General features: G+C 33.4%; 2 protein-coding genes across 3 annotated transcripts; both read right to left on the bottom strand.

The window, feature by feature from the left end:
- Positions 1–2307: 2307 nt before the first annotated feature.
- LOC102626796 (MYB-like transcription factor ODO1) lies at positions 2308–4543 on the bottom strand. The gene is made up of 2 exons (XM_006477202.4): positions 4034–4543; positions 2308–3307 (listed from the first exon to the last, which is right to left on the bottom strand). The coding sequence occupies exons 1-2, from the start codon at positions 4294–4296 to the stop codon at positions 2767–2769; spliced, it is 804 nt and encodes a 267-aa protein (XP_006477265.2). The 5' UTR covers positions 4297–4543; the 3' UTR covers positions 2308–2766.
- Positions 4544–9218: 4675 nt separating this feature from the next.
- Positions 9219–13265, bottom strand: LOC102626305 (FAM10 family protein At4g22670). Of its 2 annotated transcripts, XM_052437716.1 has the most exons (12): positions 13051–13265; positions 12907–12958; positions 12653–12796; positions 12401–12488; positions 12226–12303; positions 12060–12124; positions 11166–11306; positions 10596–10712; positions 10384–10507; positions 10259–10335; positions 10113–10170; positions 9219–9631 (listed from the first exon to the last, which is right to left on the bottom strand). In XM_052437716.1, exons 1-12 carry the CDS (start codon positions 13158–13160, stop codon positions 9534–9536), a joined length of 1152 nt encoding a protein of 383 aa, XP_052293676.1. In that variant the 5' UTR covers positions 13161–13265; the 3' UTR covers positions 9219–9533. The 2 variants fall into 2 exon arrangements, with proteins under 2 accessions (XP_052293676.1, XP_052293675.1); XM_052437715.1 differs by having other exon boundaries at positions 10259–10507; positions 13051–13264.
- Between the last annotated feature and the right edge of the window lie 4572 nt (positions 13266–17837).

Below are 17837 nucleotides of genomic sequence, written 5' to 3'. Positions count from 1 at the left end.
ATTAAAATTAATTTTTTATATTTTTTATGGTAAAAAATAAGTTGATTACTGTCTAAATCTATACCTTTTGAAGCGTATGTCTTAATATTAGTGTGCAATGAAAGCAAATAGGCAATTAAAAAATATTAGCATAAAATTGTATTTGAGCATGCGTGTACTCCAAATAAAACTATTATTTGATTATTCTACTTTGAATTTATTCAATATTTTTACTATATTGAATTATGATGATCCTTAAAAGAAAAAAATGTCAAAATTTTTTTATTTACATTTAAGACTGTTCAGGATAATGGGATGGAACGAGATATATAACGGGATGGAACTATGATAAATTTTTGTCCCAAAAAATAAAAGGACGTGAATATGTTTTTTTTTTTTTATCTTATTTACATATACGGGATAACACTAGAATTGGCAAATCTCGTCCCATTGCTAATCCTAAATCAAACTTACCCAAACTAAATAAGTTCAGTTCAAATTGGTTTGGTTTTGTTTAATTTGTTTGTTTCAAGTAAGTTTACCATGTATATTCAATAAAAAAAATAACATAATAGTAACATACTATTACTACAACAACAATATTGAGTTCATAAATTCACAAATAATAAATAACATAATAAAATTGAATAAATCAATATAATAAAATCTAAAGCAAAATACCTTACATTTCTAGAACTCCACAACATTTATAAATCCATAACAATAAATCAAACAAAAAAGAAATAACACAAAATCACATATAAAAGAAATTTCAGAATTCCATTGCTAGCTTGCCTTTGATATTCACCACTTCTTGATTCTTCAACATATCTTTTGACAATATTAAAACTTCACACCAAGTTATTTTTTTTTTTGTTTAAATCACTCGATTTCCGGTGACCGCATTGGACCCCAACTAATTCGGATTCGAAGTGTAGTCACAGTTAAGGCTCTTTACCCCTCCCAAATAGTGTGTTTAGTGGGGATCGAACCCAAGAGCTCTTCCCACTTACCCAGCCTGCTCCGCCAACTGAGCCACAACCGTTTGGTGCAAGTTTCGAACTTCAAACCAAGTTATTAATACATATCCATATCCACAATACCTATATTATCTCTCAAAGTGAGCTAAGCACTTACAATTAAATAAATTAAAATATAGTGTATACTATCACATTAATAATCATTTGTATTAACTCAGACCAAATCTATTTTTTACTTTTAATTTTTTACAAACCGTTTAGTTTTTTGGTTTGGTTTGATTTTAAACTGAACCAAACAAAAACCAATTGATTCAAAAATTTATGAATCATTTAATTTTTATTACTCAAACTAAACTGAACTAAATTGGCATAATACAATCTTAATTTATTTGTTTAGGACAAAACCGAACCAAATGCCCACCCCTATTTTATATATATATGTGTTTCTAATTTGATGGCAACTATATTTCCTTTACATCCATGTAAATAGGTTTCGTATCTTATCCCTCTTATTTTCTCAAAAAATTTATCAACTGAACTAATTGACACTTACTCAATTGCAAATCCATATCAATGTGATAGTAATCCTTGCTTCTACTCAGTTCCAATTGATATAAAATAAAAACAAAAAGGTACAGATATTCAGGAGACCGAACAGCCCCTCGATCAATTTAATCGCCAATCACAGGTCAAAAAACCCATTAAGAAAATGGTGATAAGTTGTAGAGTGAATTGAGTAATGGTGCTTTTAGAATTTTATAATGATGAAGCACTATGATCTAAAGTAATGGGCATATTAGGTTAAGAGATAGCATGATTAGGTTTTGCTTAAAGTGCAATTAATTCAACTATTGTGGACATTCTGCCGAAGTGCTTTTTCTGTGGAGGATTATTGATCCCTTGAATGATGATAAGTGACAATAGCTCTTGAAAAGAAATGTTCATGGAGAATGTGCTAACCCGATTCGTCATCTGCTTAAATAATAAGGTTCCGCCCCATAGGACTATCTTATTCTTATGTGTGTGTGTGTGTGTGTGTGTGTGTGGGGCACCATTGTGCTGTGTTTTAGTATAATTTTTAGTACTTGGTATAGTCTGAAGAAAGGACTGGTATCTAATTTAGGATACAAATAGTTTTGATCAATTTAAATTGTAATTCCCAATTATTTTATCCAAATTATTAACCAGCAAGAGGAAAGGAACTGCGAAGAGTACTCACCTTGTTAATGCTTTCACGACATTAATTTATAACAACCACATTCCTATTGCTTTTCTTTCTTATCTGGTTTTTATAATCTCGACAGAGCAAGCACCTTTTATTAAGAAATAAAATTCGCAATACCTGTCGGGAGGGAACGTAACGTATCTTATATATACGTACTCTCCCTGAGAGATATTATAGGATAACATTTTATTGTAACATAAATACAGTATATACAAAAGTTTTCATGATGTTCACAAAACCCACTTAACATATTGATAATTGTCCAATATGCATGTCACCATCTAACATTTACAGAACATTATAGCAGATGTAAGGCACCAAGCAATATCACCTAATTTCATGGGTATGGTTGTTGGTGTCACGGTTTTGACTTGGTTGGTGAGAAACCTCTTAAGAAGCGAGGCTTACCTTCGACCTTCCGACAATATTCTATTAACATATATATACAAAAATAAAATCAACACTGAGAATTTCCTAAATTGAACTAAGTAATTATCAAGCTTACATGGTACTTTGTAGCATGTGCACTTTTGCAGGTTTAGTATACTTTTAATTTGTGATCAATTTTTGCAGAATTAATTGCTAGTGCCTGCCACCCACCTCCAAATTGTTCAGCGTGTTTAATTCAAAGTCACTGAAGCAATCGATTCCAAAATCATGGATACCGAAATCCTGACAGTCCAATAGCCATGAACAATTGTCCTGATGATCCCAAGCTACTGGCAATCCTGTTTCATTGATGTTTTCCTCAACAGGCTGATTACTAATATTCCATGGTGCATCAATTAGAGGAGGTTCATCAATCCACAAGCTGTTCAGTAGGCAGTCATCGTTGCAAATATTTTCTAGCAAGAGTGAATCATCAGTACTGGATGAATTTTCAGTTGGGGATGAGCTTGAGTTGTCTTCAACGTTATTGTTGGTGCCATCACTACTTTCCGCCTTTTGCTGATTGCTGGAGTCTGGCAGCAAATTATCTTCAGCTTTTGTTTCTTTGTGTAAGGGCTCATGAGTGACAGGATCGATTCCCATTTTAAGGAGCTTTTTCTTTATGTGGGTGTTCCAATGATTCTTGATCTCGTTATCGGTTCGCCCTGGTAACCTAGCTGCAATCTTGGACCACCTGTTCAAGATAAGTGAAAAGTTAATTTTAGTTAAAATTTGTAATTAAAAAAAATTATATATAACACGTACTTAATGAGAAATTAGAGAGAGGATGTTTGCTTCTTTGTAGCAAAAAGAAGAAGCACCTTAAGACTTAAAATATATATATATCCGGCTCAATTTTGATTTTTGAATACATAATATAACGCACGATAAAGATGAATGAAAAGATATCTTGCATTTATGCCGACTGTCTCAAGCCATCCTTTGTCAAGGACACCAATAGCATGCGTATGCCGCCTTTTCATTTACTTTGCAAGTAACGAATAAAAAAAGCTTCAATATTTTACATGAAAAATACTATTCAATATATTAATACTTGCAATCAATGATCGTATCCTTTGAGGAGATTAATTAAAGGGCAACTAATGCATTGACCATGCGTAGCTTATTTACTATTTATTCAAAATGCGTTGCTTTCTTCTATATATATAAGATATAAGAATGATGAAGTTGACAGCTTCTATCTCACTGTAAAGGATAATATATTATTTATAATATATTCTTAAACGTGTTATGGTAGAAAAATTAGTTGTGTCCGTAATTATGCCAAACACTATTAATAAAATGATCAATGAATGTATATTAAAAAATTTCTTGAAAATTAAACAACAGATGGATTATGTATTGTGAGAATGATCAAGATATAATTAATTACATCACAAAGGAAATAAAGGAGGGTGACCTGTTGCCAAGACGGGCATGAAGATCGATAACCAGTTGTTCTTCAGCCTCTGTAAGAAGACCTCTCTTCAAGTCAGGCCGAAGATAATTAGTCCAGCGCAAGCGGCAGCTTTTGCCGCAGCGGCGGAGACCGGCAAGCTTCGGGACAGCACGCCAACAGCACTGGCCATTGGTGAGAATAAAGTTGATGAGTTTCTTGTCCTCCTCAGCTGTCCATGGCCCTTTTTTCACCCCAAGTTTGTCACAGCAAGGTTGCCTGCCCATCACTAGCTAGCCTATTAACACAAGTTCTCGCTAATAATACAAGTACTAGTCTCTCACCAGTGCTCCTTCTAATGACTCAATAGCCCCACGAATCCAACCACCTTTATATAATGTTCTCAACTTTCCAGCCTTAATATGATATTCTTATATTCACATCTGTACAGAAGCATATATAATTCATCTATATATACATATATTGAGAGGGAGGATCATTCCTGGTCCCACCATTGGCTTATGAAAGGAACTTGGGAACTAAAATGAGGTGTTCTGGTGTGTGTATGATGCACAAAATGGGGTGATGGGTGGACCAAAGACTCGGTTACATTTAAGCATCTAAATTTTCTTCCCATTTTCCTACACAACCCCACTCCCTGGTTGCACTCTTACTCAACCATGCCATCACCCATTTCGTCATCACTACGTTTACGTGTCCTTATTGCACTGGATTTTACTTATGTGTTGCTGCTCATAACTTAAGTCTTCGGTTGGATCAATCAGAGGGATCGAATCTTTTCGGATTTGGGGAAACCTCTTATGTGGGTTTGACTTCATTTTGACTTACAGTGTTTTCATGAATTTTAATTTAATTTCGGCCCGTATCAGATTGTTTTCAGCATTTCCTAATCAAATTACATAATATTGTTGATTTCTCTTAAATGTCCATGTTACAGTTATCTTGATAGGGAGACGGTCTCCATTTCCTATGATATTTTCTATTTTATTCCCGTTTGTCAATGAATTTAAGGGAAGTTGGGATAGAGAATCCTGATGTGAGGAAAAATTTCCCAATCTCCAAACCCATTCTGCATTTATATATCATCTTTTATAACATTTTATATTATATTAATACATAATGCTAGTAGTATAAAAGTTAAAGTACATTAACATAACCAACAAAGTGTTGGCTCTACTGGCAATGGAGCCCCCTTAAGTGGCTTGATTGAGTTTGCTCCCCAGTTCGAGTTGCAGAGAAGTCGCCTTTGTTGGGAGAACCTGTGCCTCTCGGTTCGAGCGGGAACTTCTACTCTGGGTTGTGGTACGGGCTTAAAGGTGCCTCCCACAGTTGGGGCCCTCCCCATAATACCTCGTGGTCAAAACCAAAAAAAAAAAAAATACATTAACATATCACAATAGTATTCAAATTATTGAATTTTAAAAAATACATATCATCTCCAACATGTTGAAACAATATATATCTTGGAACAAAATTAAAAACAAAAATATGCTTTAGATAAATAACAATTGAAATAAAAATATAAAGTGATGGGGCTTGGGCAAGGGTAGTGTGGGATGAGTGGTGCAAAACAAAATCCTGTCTCATAGTAAGAATTTGTGTATTTCAACCCATTTGGCGGTGGATCCCTCAAAATGAGTGGAGAATTGTACCCTCTTTAATCTTGATTTAAAAAGATTTTATGTGTTTGCTATCCATTAGGAGCAATCATAGATTAAGAATCTAACCTTAAGAACAGGATATGATAGTAAATGCTAGATTCGAACGCCATATCAGTCAGTGTTGAAAGATTGGATTGGAAATTCAAGCCTAAAAATGCCGTGATGCAGCTATATAGAATTTGATTATTATAAATAAATAAATTACGAAGAAATTTTTTTATATTTTTATGGATAGTCAACTTTGTATAGCGTTATGTGGTCAACAATGGCTCAATTTGTTGACCAAATAATGATTTAAAAATTTTCCATATTTTTTTCTCTCCCTCAGCTTTCTTTGGATCATCAATTTAGCTCATTAATTACGTATTCATCATCATTTATTAAGAATGTGTAGTTGTTCTCTTTCGTGTTTCACAAAATAATGCCAGGTTAAACTTCAGAAGAAACCTTAGCATAATGAATTGCCTCCCCATCAAAGCACAAGAGACATAGCAAGTTGCCAAATTAATCTACTTATCTTCTAAGTTCCATTAACATCAACCAATGACACACTCGTCTATAAACCAGGTTATAACTATTAGCATTTAAAAAAAAAAAAAAATCTAATTTCATTATTTGCTCTCACATTGTTCAATCAAGAAAACTTTCTTTTATTTCCTACAGTTTGAATCAAAGTACAACATTATTCTCTGTGGCTAGTTTCAGTTCGCTACTTAGCATAAACAATAAGCTCATGCTTTTAAACCCTAAGTCTGCGATGCAGATATTTCGTACATTTTATGATTTAACCTTTGCCAAGAGCACAGATGCCGTGTGCATTTTATTAAATCAACAAGCTCATGTTTATACGTATCGTAGAATTTTATATGCCACGTACACATCGTTCTAGATTGTTCCATGCCCAAGTACGAGCGAGACGAACTTACAGGATGCTATAATTGAATCATTGGACTTCATATCTGGCCGTTGATTATGGTTATGAAAGAGGAGCTTTTGCCCAACAGATTACACAAGTTGCTTTATCAAACCCTAGTTTTGTGTGTAAATATCAAAGTATCAAACAAGAAGTAACACGCGCCTTGCGTAAGAGGTCACCATTTCAGAGTTCATTTCAAAAATCATTACCTTACAATGCATGAATCATCTTCGTATTATGTACATTAATATTAAGTACCATTTTGCAGCACAATATTATATATATATATATATATATATATATATATATATATATATAACATAGGTAGATATGGAGTAGTTAATAATCTAAAGTGTTGGTCTATTGACTTATATCTCTTGGCTTAAATTTGCAGCTTAGGGTGGGTCCGTTTCTTTGAAGAGCTCATCTTTAGATTTCGCGAGGTTTCTTCATGGCTGTAATGTGATGATCCTCCGACAAGCTTGTAATATTTAAATCACGAAAACCATTATTTAAATCAACAAACAATGTGTCCGCAAAAAATCCCATGTCCGAAGGGGACTCCTCCGAGATCTTGTTACGTCAAAAATCAGACAAGTGATCAAAAAATAACTTGCAAGACACTACACCAATCACCAGGCAATTAATTAATTTTATGTTTAGTCTATTCTGCAGCTATATGCATATGGTATTAATCCTGTAAATGCATACTAGTGGCATAAATTACAGACGCATACTTTCCCCATAAGGAAAGAGAAGAGATAGGAAACAGAACTTGCTAATCCCTACAGGCATGCATTTGTATATATTTCCAACACCCTTGCTGCCTACTTAATTATGATCCTCCAAAAATCAAACTAATACAGATCCAACGACGTATAATTTCTAGTATCCAAGAGAATACACATCGACTCATATCCGTAGTTAAGCATATTTTTAGGTATGACATTGCTTGTAGTGATGGTTTTGTCCGGTTTGAGTTCCGACATAACTGTAGCAGTTGTGAACTCATGATCACAACAGCGACCACATGCGAAAACATGTTCAAATTTTCAAATGCGAAAATATTGCACACGTACCGATTTGATATCTCTCTCTCTTTTTTTTTTTTTTGGGTTGAAACGGTGGCTAGAAATGTTTGTGATTAATGGCTAGCTCCCAATTGTTTATTACTATAAATAGTGATCATTAACGTTTTAACCATCTTAATTAATAATTATTACAAAATCGACCTATATATATTGATTAATATATATGTCGCATCAAACCATCCCACTTGAGCTGATAATGAGCATCCATACAGTGAACCGAATAATTATGACTTAAACACCATCAAGCACATAATACACTGACACGCGAACTACCACGTTTGAATTCATTCAAGTTGCGGTAACTATTTTCCACAGATTTTGGGTGTTTTGATTATTGCAGTGCGGAATAAATTGTGAAGTTCATTTAGGTATTTCATTACGAAGTTTGTGAGTAATGCAATCGTCATTAAGAAAAAGAGAAACGAAATTGACAAATAATGCAACGATAATGCTGGCAACAAACTAACCAGAAGCCTACAGAAACTAAGTCATAGGGTCCAAACTTATAGGGAACCAAATATGGGAAGAGCTAGCCAGCAAAATTGAAAGTAACTAGAGAGCGTAGCCAAAAATCAATTCCACAATTACTGCTCGTTTGATTGATTGATAAGATGTGTTGATCATTTTCGTCCCATAAAAAGTCATGGCAATGGTTGGTGAGGAAAATGAGATTGAAAAGCCAGTGTAAGCTTATGCGCATGTTAAATGTGCAGTTTTTGTAAAACTAAGTAAAAGAATCAAAGCCAGGCCGGTGAGGGTGTTGGAAAATGTTTTCTCATTTTAAACAATGGGTGTTCTGCTTACATTTGCAATAGATAATAAGTCGTTGATATTTGACCTTTATTACTACGCAAAGCGGTGGGTAACTTTTTCAATTGCTGAGGAGTCATTTCTTATGCGACCAACCAGAGAGAATTAGAGAAAGCACCTTAAGTCCCACATGTCATCAGCATCCCGGTCAAATAAAATTGCATGGCCTGAGCAGTGCTGTACGGTTGGGTGGCTAGTCATTTTCGCTTCATATTTGTATTCTAGTTCTACAATTCCCGTCGATGAAAAGAGCAAGAGTCTAACTTCATTAATTTGCTTTCAGAAACACAATTATTGATTCATCTAATGGTTGGTCTGTTTGTACGGAGTCGTCCCTATATACGTCAAATTGGTTTGTTTCAAGCAAATAAAACGAATCTTGACATTCATTCGAAAAATTTGAAAAAAATGGGGGGACAAGGTTGAAGATCTGATCTTGCAAATGTGTGTATCTTTCTCTTATCCACAAAGAAAGCCAATTGAAGGAATAAATCGAAGTTACATTATTAATGAGAAAGAGTGACTTCGGTTTTTCTTAACGATACTTCCCTTGAGAAATCGCACGATACTTCCCTTGAGAAATCGCCAAATCCCAAATTTGGAGAAGACATCCCCTAAGTTCTGTCTGCCACTTAGTAATCCCATAAAATTCAACTAGTAAATAATTTACAACAGTAATCCAACTCGAAAGACAGTCGCACAATAAACAATTCTAAACCAGAAATTATAGGCTATGGCATTCCTTTAATAATTCTGCAAGTAAAAACTAGTCCCAAGTTATGAAAGCACATTCTTTGTTCAGCAACTAAGACAAGAATTTGAGGACGAAATTTTAAACCACTACATAAACTCAATCCTTTCACCCAGAAAGAAAAATTCCCAGCAGATATGTAGATGCAGCTGCCAAACATTCCTAATCCATACCATACCCAGAAATCGTAAGAGCCGCACAAGATTCATGAGATGTGACACACAAAGGTTACCATTCACCAACAACAAAATAAGATGCCAGCCCGGAAAGCAATCTACTTGGGTCCTCCAAACTTGGCCATCATCTTAGCAATTATGGGAGCCACTTTGGGATTTGCTTGATGCTGAGCGAGATTAGCAGGGTTCTTCATTACTGTGAAGCCATCAAACAAGAAAAGGGAAAAAGAGTCAGACACAAGTGAATTCTTCCCAGCGCTGAAGTTAACTTGCCAGAGTATGATAAACTGAATGTACTTGCCAAGGTATATACTTCAACTGAAAAAGAAAAAAAATAAACAAATATAACAACATCATAGTCCACTGTTAAATCAGAACATAGATTGATCTTATGTGACAAGCCTGTTCCTCCTGTTGAGGAAATATGTATTCAATGAAACATTAGAATTAGTACAAAACTACAACTATGGGGCAATGTTCATATTTTCACCCTTCAATTACTATTTTCGAGAACTGTACATAATTATAACCAGAATAATCATCATAACTACAAATAAGATGATTCAAACATTTGCAAATTAGCTGAACAATTAAGAGGCAAAAAGACTACAGAGGAAACAGTCCACATCCAATAGAAGAAGAAAAAAGCCTATGAGCTATCAGGACAGCATGCCTACCATCTTGAAGAGCAGCCATGACTTCTGGATCGCTAAATGCTGCCATCAACTCAGGGTCCTGCAAATGTCAATAGAAAACAATAAATTCATGGCTTAATTGTTTTTTCTTTAAAATAAATATTAAAAAAATAAAGAACAAGGGTTACATTTAATATCTTGCTAAAATCAACATTTCCAGGCCCCCCTCCTGGCATGCCACCCGGGAAGCCTCCTGGCATGCCACCTGGGAAGCCTCCTGGCATGCCACCTGGGAAGCCTCCTGGCATGCCACCAGGGAAGCCTCCAGGCATGCCTCCAGGGAAGCCTCCTGGCATTCCACCTGCTCCACCAGGCATCCCTCCAGGTCTTTCGCTTGAAGATGATTGCTCTTCCTTCTTAGCCTTCTCATATGCAGCCTTTAAGAGATGCTTAAAATCAGAAACACACAACAATAGGTGCAGCAAGACAAGATTGTCAGAACAAAGTAATCATATAGGCAATTACCTGAGCTTCAGCACGACGACGAAGTCTCTCACGCTCAACCTTTCTCTCTTCTCTCTCTCTCCGCAGTCTATCATACTTCCTACGGTGTTCTTCAATCCTCAGTGCATTGGGTTCAACCTGTGTGGCAAAGGAGTTTCCGTGAGTTACTAAAGCAAGTCCACAGTAGTATGACAGTTACATTGTTGTTGTTCACAGTTTTAGTCACAGTTTTAGTCTAGTCAACACAGCCAACAACTTCACATGGCAAACATTTTTAAAAACCTACAGGATAGCAAAAACTATTTCTTTTAATTTATTAAAAAAAAACACACAATAGACGTATCACACTCTTAAGTGAAAAAGTGCAGCAATTGACTCCCTGCAGTAAAAGACTCTTCTCCTTTTTGTTTCTCTTGAACGTAAACTAATAAATTTCTTTTTTTATTGTTACACCTGCTGCTATCAGGTGTAGATCATGCTAGGCAGCAGATCCCTCCTGCAAAGGCACAGTTCCTTTCATATGTATTCTTTCCAAACACTTATGAACATATTAGCTGAAACAATTCCTGAAGCAGGAGTGGGAGAACATACCTTTTTAAGTACAGCAGCTATTTCTTCATCAAAATCTATCTTCGAAGCAACATGAAGATCATGCACAGCCTCCTCCCAGTGACCTAGCATTGCATGTGCCATGCCACGGGTCTTGTAGCCCTTAGCAGAATCTGGGTTAATCTGCGATAAACATTATTGAGCTCTTATAAATTTCTCTCCCAAAAAAATCACATTGAAGCATGCAATTAGATTACTTAGTTATCATTTGAAAAAAAAATAATAAACAAATAATTATATGCATACAATCTTTTGAATTAAATGGAAGTTGGCCGTTGATTCACAGATATAATAATTGTTTGTATTAATTAATCAGATTGACATGTGCTTCACTCACATATTTAGGGAAGGTAATCATGCTGCTGATTAGCTGGCCAGCTTTGGTGCTACTGTTTCTGAATTTGTTTGGCAGTCAGAACCGCCTCCTGTGGTTTTACCATTTCTAGGACTACCTAGTTATAGGTTTAAATAGTTTTTTGTTTGTTCTTGCATGCATAAATTTTAATTTTTTAGGCCCATGCTGTTTAGGGGGCTCTTTATTAAGGCTCATACCTCCCCCTTTTAGGCATCCCTTTTTATTTTTCTTCATTAATAAATTTACTCTCATTCCATTTGGGTTTGCTTTAAAAAAAAAAATGCAAAAAGCATTATCTAAAATCAAGGCTCATCATACGGTTGACATAGGAAACGACAGCCCAACAAAATTATAAATGACAAATATCCATGGCAATGCAATTATGTAGAAACATGCATACTAAACAAGAATTAAACACAGGGGAGGATTACTTATTTAATCACTCATACATCTAGTCACATGCATGAACTACAACAGAATAAAATAATAATATTAACTAAATATTAGAACAAGAAATAAACCTCTAAAGCTGCAGTGGCATCCCGGATGGCAGCATTAGGCTTCTTCATTTTGATGTATACACTGGCTGTCGAGCGTGAAGCATCACGAGCACACGAAATCAGTAACAAACAAACACAACAATCAAAACCATGAAAAACCAAACAGGGGGGAAGTACCAATATTCACCTCTAGTTGCATACATAATGGCTGATGGATTCAGCATAATAGCCTCAGTCGAAAGCTCAATTGCCTCGTCCAACTTTCCTGCATCACACAAAAAGAGAACCATCAAATTTCACAACCATTTGTCTCCACTCAACAATTTATTCGCAACAACATATCCATGCACACAGTATTGTGCCTTCAGAGATGGCTTCCATGGCCTTGGCCTTTGCCTCCGCAGCCGCTTCGCGTTTCTCATCAGTAACTTCTGTCGAACTGTCTCCCATCTGCAAATATCAACTCATTTTCATCATTAAAAATACCAAAAAGGAAAAAGAAATCAAAATGTAAACACATCAATTTAATACTGATCACAAAACCACCAAACGTCATAAATAAATTAAAAAATAGAATTGATTTCACACTTGTAAAACAACAAAAGAACAGCAACCTTCTGAGGAGGATCATTATCAGCCTCCACAATATCTCCTTCAAGCTCAATATCGGACTCGACTATTTCATCCTCTTCTTCCTCTTTTTCTTCTACTTCTACTCTTTGTTCTTCCTCTTCGCTCTCCTCCACCACAGAGGCCCTCTATAGGAAAATGAATGTATGTTTACGATTAAAATACACGAATAAATAGATAAATAAATAATCTACGCCTTTATACACAATTAAAATAGAGTGAGAGAGTGAAAGAGTACCGGTTCGGATTTGCCTTCTTTGTACGCATCGGTAGGCACTTTGGCATGGAGACTAAAACAAATCGTTTAAACATAAATGAGTCAATAAAATGGAGACTAAATTTTTAACAATAGCGAGTAATAAAAAAGTGAAAGTGTCGGTACCTTTCGAGATAGTCGCGGAAGAAGGAGAGGGAGGGGTCGGCGAGAATGGAAGGATTCGATTTGCACTGATCGATGAACTGTTTCAGTTCTTTCACTTTTTCTGCGTCCATTGCCGTCTCCCTTCGTTCAAGGGTTCTTTAGCTTCTCGAAGATTACAGAGTAATTGGCGTGATGTGTCTGAGAGTGCCTACAAGGTTTCGATTTTATTACCTTATACTCTTTCAAGTTGTTAATAATAAAATAATAATAATAATATTTATGCTTTTTTTTTTTTTAAACTGATTAATCATCAGATTACTGCATTACACAGATATTTACAACAACTGCTTATTGTAGCAGAGATATTACACTGATATTTACAATCAGATATACATGATTGGGACTTACATTATTACAATGAATTATATGAAGTACATGCCCAATACAAATAACCCCTCACAGGAGAGAATGTCCATACTCCACTTGCATTTCGCAAGGGAGAATGATTTTTTAAATATAAAGAACATTTAGCCCCCATAATGCTTTTGTGGGGGCTAGAACCGCTGCCCTCACAATGCTTGTGAGGGCAGCAGCCCACCACTTCGGCCAAGGCTGAAGTGGCAATATTTATGCCTTTACTTCCACTTCTCAGTACCCCGTGAATAAAAAGCATAGTTTTAATATATATTTTTTTGGTTCTATTAACTCAAAAATAATTAATTTTAATATTTTATAAAAATATAAAATTAATATTAAAATAAAATTAACAGCATAAAAATTTTAAATAATTTCATTAAAATTTAATATTAAATTAAACTAAATTTTATAATAAATAAAAACATAATATTAAAATAAATATTTAAAAATTGTATAAAATAATTTCATATTATTAATACATGAGATATGTTTTATTAATTGTAAAATTTATTTAATCTCAACAACTTATTAAAATTTTTATAATAAATACGAATATAGTATTGAAATAAAATAATATTTATTTTATATATTAAAAAATTCTATTTTTAGTCTACTAGACAAATTAAATTATTTAAATTACATTTGTGATTCATCAAAAAAATTTAAAGTCAGTTTTTTTAATTACTATCTATGAAAAATATTTTGAAAAGAAATTTTAGGATCCCTTATTAAAAATATAAAAGTTTACGTAATCATTTCTCCAGACCTTAGGGACGTAGGTTTTCTTTATCTTAAATCTTATGACCTGTCCTTTATTGATGTTGCTGCTACTACTATTATTATTGTTCTTTAACTACATCATAATTCAACCTCGTCCCCCGCTCCGAATATGTTGTTTTTAAAAGAAAGAGATTTATCGTCCCAATTACATAGCCAAAAGTCTTGAAAAGTTTTCCAATATATTGATAGATCCGATTTTTTTTTAATATTAAATATTTATTCTTTCGATCATGCACATGGATTTTTTTGTTTATTTATTTTGAGGGGGCGCATATGGAATTGCCCCTTAGGAGTTAACTGCTATGGTGAATTTCGTTTATTTTTATTTATTTAATACAAGCACTTTTCGCGTGTGTGTGTATATATATATACCTTATACAAGTTAAATTTCATTTAAGAATCGCAAATTCTTAAATATCCTCATGATCAATACTTTTTAGTTCATCCGATTCCTCCACAATTTTCATATCATATTAACTAAATTTGAAAAGAGAATACACGAAAGGGTGGGGTTATTTAAACCTATTAAATTTCCCTCTACATTCATTTTACATAATAAATTCATTATAAATATTTAAAAATTTAAAAATCTCAAAATTTACTTTTGTCCTAATCGCTTTTTCTCTCTACCCTACAATTGAACATTCTCTTTGTACTCACATTTAACAAATTAAACATTCAATTTCACTCTTATTTAAATTCAATTATTTTGTCTTTCTTAATATGTCATGATTTATATTTCGTACTTTCTATATATAAGAATATCATTTTTTTTATATTCATTAACTTTCATACTGACAAAAATTTGTTGATTTTCATTTTTAAATGATGATTTTTGCTCCCTTTATTTAGTGCTATCAATTAAAAGAGTATATATGAGTGAATTGATGAAAATTTGTGAAATTGAGAAGAGGAAAAAAAAGTGTTAATCAAATAATTTTTTTCATAAATTATTCATGTAGTAAAATTTTTAATTGAAAAAAAAAAGTGTAGAGAGAGCAAACTAATATATTCAATTAGCCCCACCTTGCATAAAATTATGTACCGACTCTAGGCTCTTTCTTTCAGATGAATGGAAATAATGGAATGGCGCGTTAAGAAAAGATCGGGTCCAGTGGTAGAAGCAAGGCTTGTTGAGTGCTGTCTGGAGGGTAAATGGGCTATGCACGCGTGCGTTTTAGAATTGGATTAACTATTCACACCCTGTCAAAATCCTAATAAACTCCTTTTTGAAAATGCCTGCTCTTTTAAAAAAAAAATATATATATATATTATTTGACACCCTCAAATTATCTTATTAATTCCACTTCTCAATTAATTATATTTATTTATAAAATTATTCTTATTATAAATAAAAATTATAATTAAAATATTTTTTCTCTCTAAATTGTAATCTTTAGTCAATTACCCCATAAATAATTTTCAAAATTATCTTTAATTAAAATTTAGCTGAAACTCGAGCTGTTGTAGTTGTCTTGTTGATACAAAAAAATTTGTTTTGCTATGGAAATCGAAGAGTATTTATAAATTAAAACAAAGTCTTGGTTATGAACTGAAAGCATGATTGTTATGAACTGAAAGCATACTTTAAATTAAAACAAAGTCTTGGTTCATTGACTGATTAAGGTTGATTTCGGAAGAGCTGTGCTCAAAACCACGGTGTCTAGAACGCATTTCATAAACTCCAACTCAACTATATTTCAATGTAACATATCAACGAAGACCTATAATAATCAAACCTTTAACAACCCGCACAAGAAACAAAAAAAAAAAAATTACAGAAAACAAGTCAAGAAACTGTCGGACCAAAATCGCATTTTTTTTTAATATTTTTTAATACTGTTATATAGGACTATAGGTATTACAATTAATATTTACAAACAGATTATACAATTGTGACCTTCTTCGTGGCATGTAGGGATGGCAATGGGGAAGGGGAGGGGACCAATCTCCCCATACCCATCCCCGATATTTTGCATATGTCCCCGTCCCCGTCAGAATTGCTTGAGAGAATCATCATCCCCTCCCCGAATAATAACAGGGGATCTTCGAGGGTCCTCGGTCCCCGAATAACTAATAGTCTAATACATTTTTTTATTTTTGATTTTAAATTAATCATATTAAAATAAAAAATTCAGATAAAAATAAAGTTCAAAATATATCTTACATCAATATTGATCAATTACAAAGTCACATTCAAAATATAAATTATTAAAATAATTATTAAATGTAGATACTTAATTAATATTTTTAATAAAACTATTTACCTCCTGCTCGTCTTGCTCCTCCTGTTCTTCCTCGAGAAATGTGGCAAATTGAGAGATAGCCTTAGATTTCAAACCTAAAACAATGAAAATGATATAAGTAACGTAACTTATAAGTGCAAATATTAATAACTATATAATATAATTACAATGTAAAATAAACTCATACTGCTATTGTAAGCTCGTAACCAACTTTGATAGCACATTAAGGCCTCTAATATGCTTGGATGAAGTTTGTTACGGTGTGGGCTCACAACTCTACCACTGATGCTAAAAGCTTATTCAGAAGCAACTGTTGTAATTGGAATTGCTAAAATATCTCTAGCAATTCGAGCTAATGTAGGATACCTATTAGCATTTGTCTTCCACCAATTCAAAATATTAAAATCTTCCATCCGGGGTATAATTGAATTTAAATAAGAGTGAAATTTAAAGCCTAATAATAGTATAGAAATTTACTACAAATTACAAAAGAAACTTCAATGTTCCATTGCACTTAGCACTCCTCCAATAACCACTTTTTCATCCATCAACTTTCACATTCACAATACCTACATTATCTCTTAAAGTGAACCATTAGCCAAGCACCAATAATTAAACAAAATAAAATAGTGTAAGATATCATATTAATAATCTCATGCATTAACTAATAAATAAAAGCATTAACTTTTGTTACTTAGATGTTCTTCATGTTGAACCACATAAATGAAAGTTAAACAAATCAAAATTATGCAAGCTACTTAAAATAAACTTAAATTTAAATTTTACTAAACACCCCTCATGAAAGTTGATCCTAAACTTATTTTCTTGAATTAATTGATTAAGTTTGTTATCGTTTCCAAAAAAAGGAGATGACTGCAAGTAATTTTGCGTCAATATCAATTCTTCAATCATATCAAAAGTTTTTTTATATTAATCTAGTTTAAGTAGGAGATTTCAATTTTCACAATTTTATTTTCATAAAATCTACTTAAAAAGTTTTTTTTTCTATAAACCAATTCGTTTAGTAGATTGGTTAACCAAACCAAGTAATAAAAACCAAATGGTTCAGAAATTAAAATCTTTCGCCCATTGTCATTATAAAAAAAAGGGTTGATAAGGTTTTGCAATGATTTTTATGACAAAATTTCTGAATATCTAATAATGTTGTTTAAATTCTCGAAAAATCAACTAGTAATACTGCCACAAGTCATGTGCTTGGATCTCTTTCTATAGTCCCTCACTCTTCCTAGACCATGAACTCTCGTCCATTTTTTTTTATAAACATATAATTTAATCGTCTCTCCACTCTGATTAAAAAACATGAGATCAAAATGCAAACCAGTGGTTGCTAGAAGGAAGCAGAAA

This window comes from Citrus sinensis, chromosome 3 (genome assembly GCF_022201045.2).
Source record: "Citrus sinensis cultivar Valencia sweet orange chromosome 3, DVS_A1.0, whole genome shotgun sequence".
In the NCBI taxonomy this organism is placed as follows: Eukaryota; Viridiplantae; Streptophyta; class Magnoliopsida; order Sapindales; family Rutaceae; genus Citrus; species Citrus sinensis.
This window is presented reverse-complemented; position numbering and strand designations above follow the sequence as displayed.

Excerpts from the sequence above, each read along its gene's own strand:
- LOC102626796 (XM_006477202.4), bottom strand. The coding sequence starts at position 4,296 with ATGGGCAGGCAACCTTGCTGTGACAAACTTGGGGTGAAAAAAGGGCCA. Across the intron at positions 3,308-4,033 it reads CATGCCCGTCTTGGCAACAG|GTGGTCCAAGATTGCAGCTA; the intron begins GTCACCCTCCTT and ends TATCTTGAACAG.
- LOC102626305 (XM_052437715.1), bottom strand. The coding sequence starts at position 13,160 with ATGGACGCAGAAAAAGTGAAAGAACTGAAACAGTTCATCGATCAGTGC. Across the intron at positions 10,713-11,165 it reads TAGCTGCTGTACTTAAAAAG|GTTGAACCCAATGCACTGAG; the intron begins GTATGTTCTCCC and ends TTTGCCACACAG. Across the intron at positions 10,171-10,258 it reads ATTTTAGCAAGATATTAAAT|GACCCTGAGTTGATGGCAGC; the intron begins GTAACCCTTGTT and ends TGACATTTGCAG.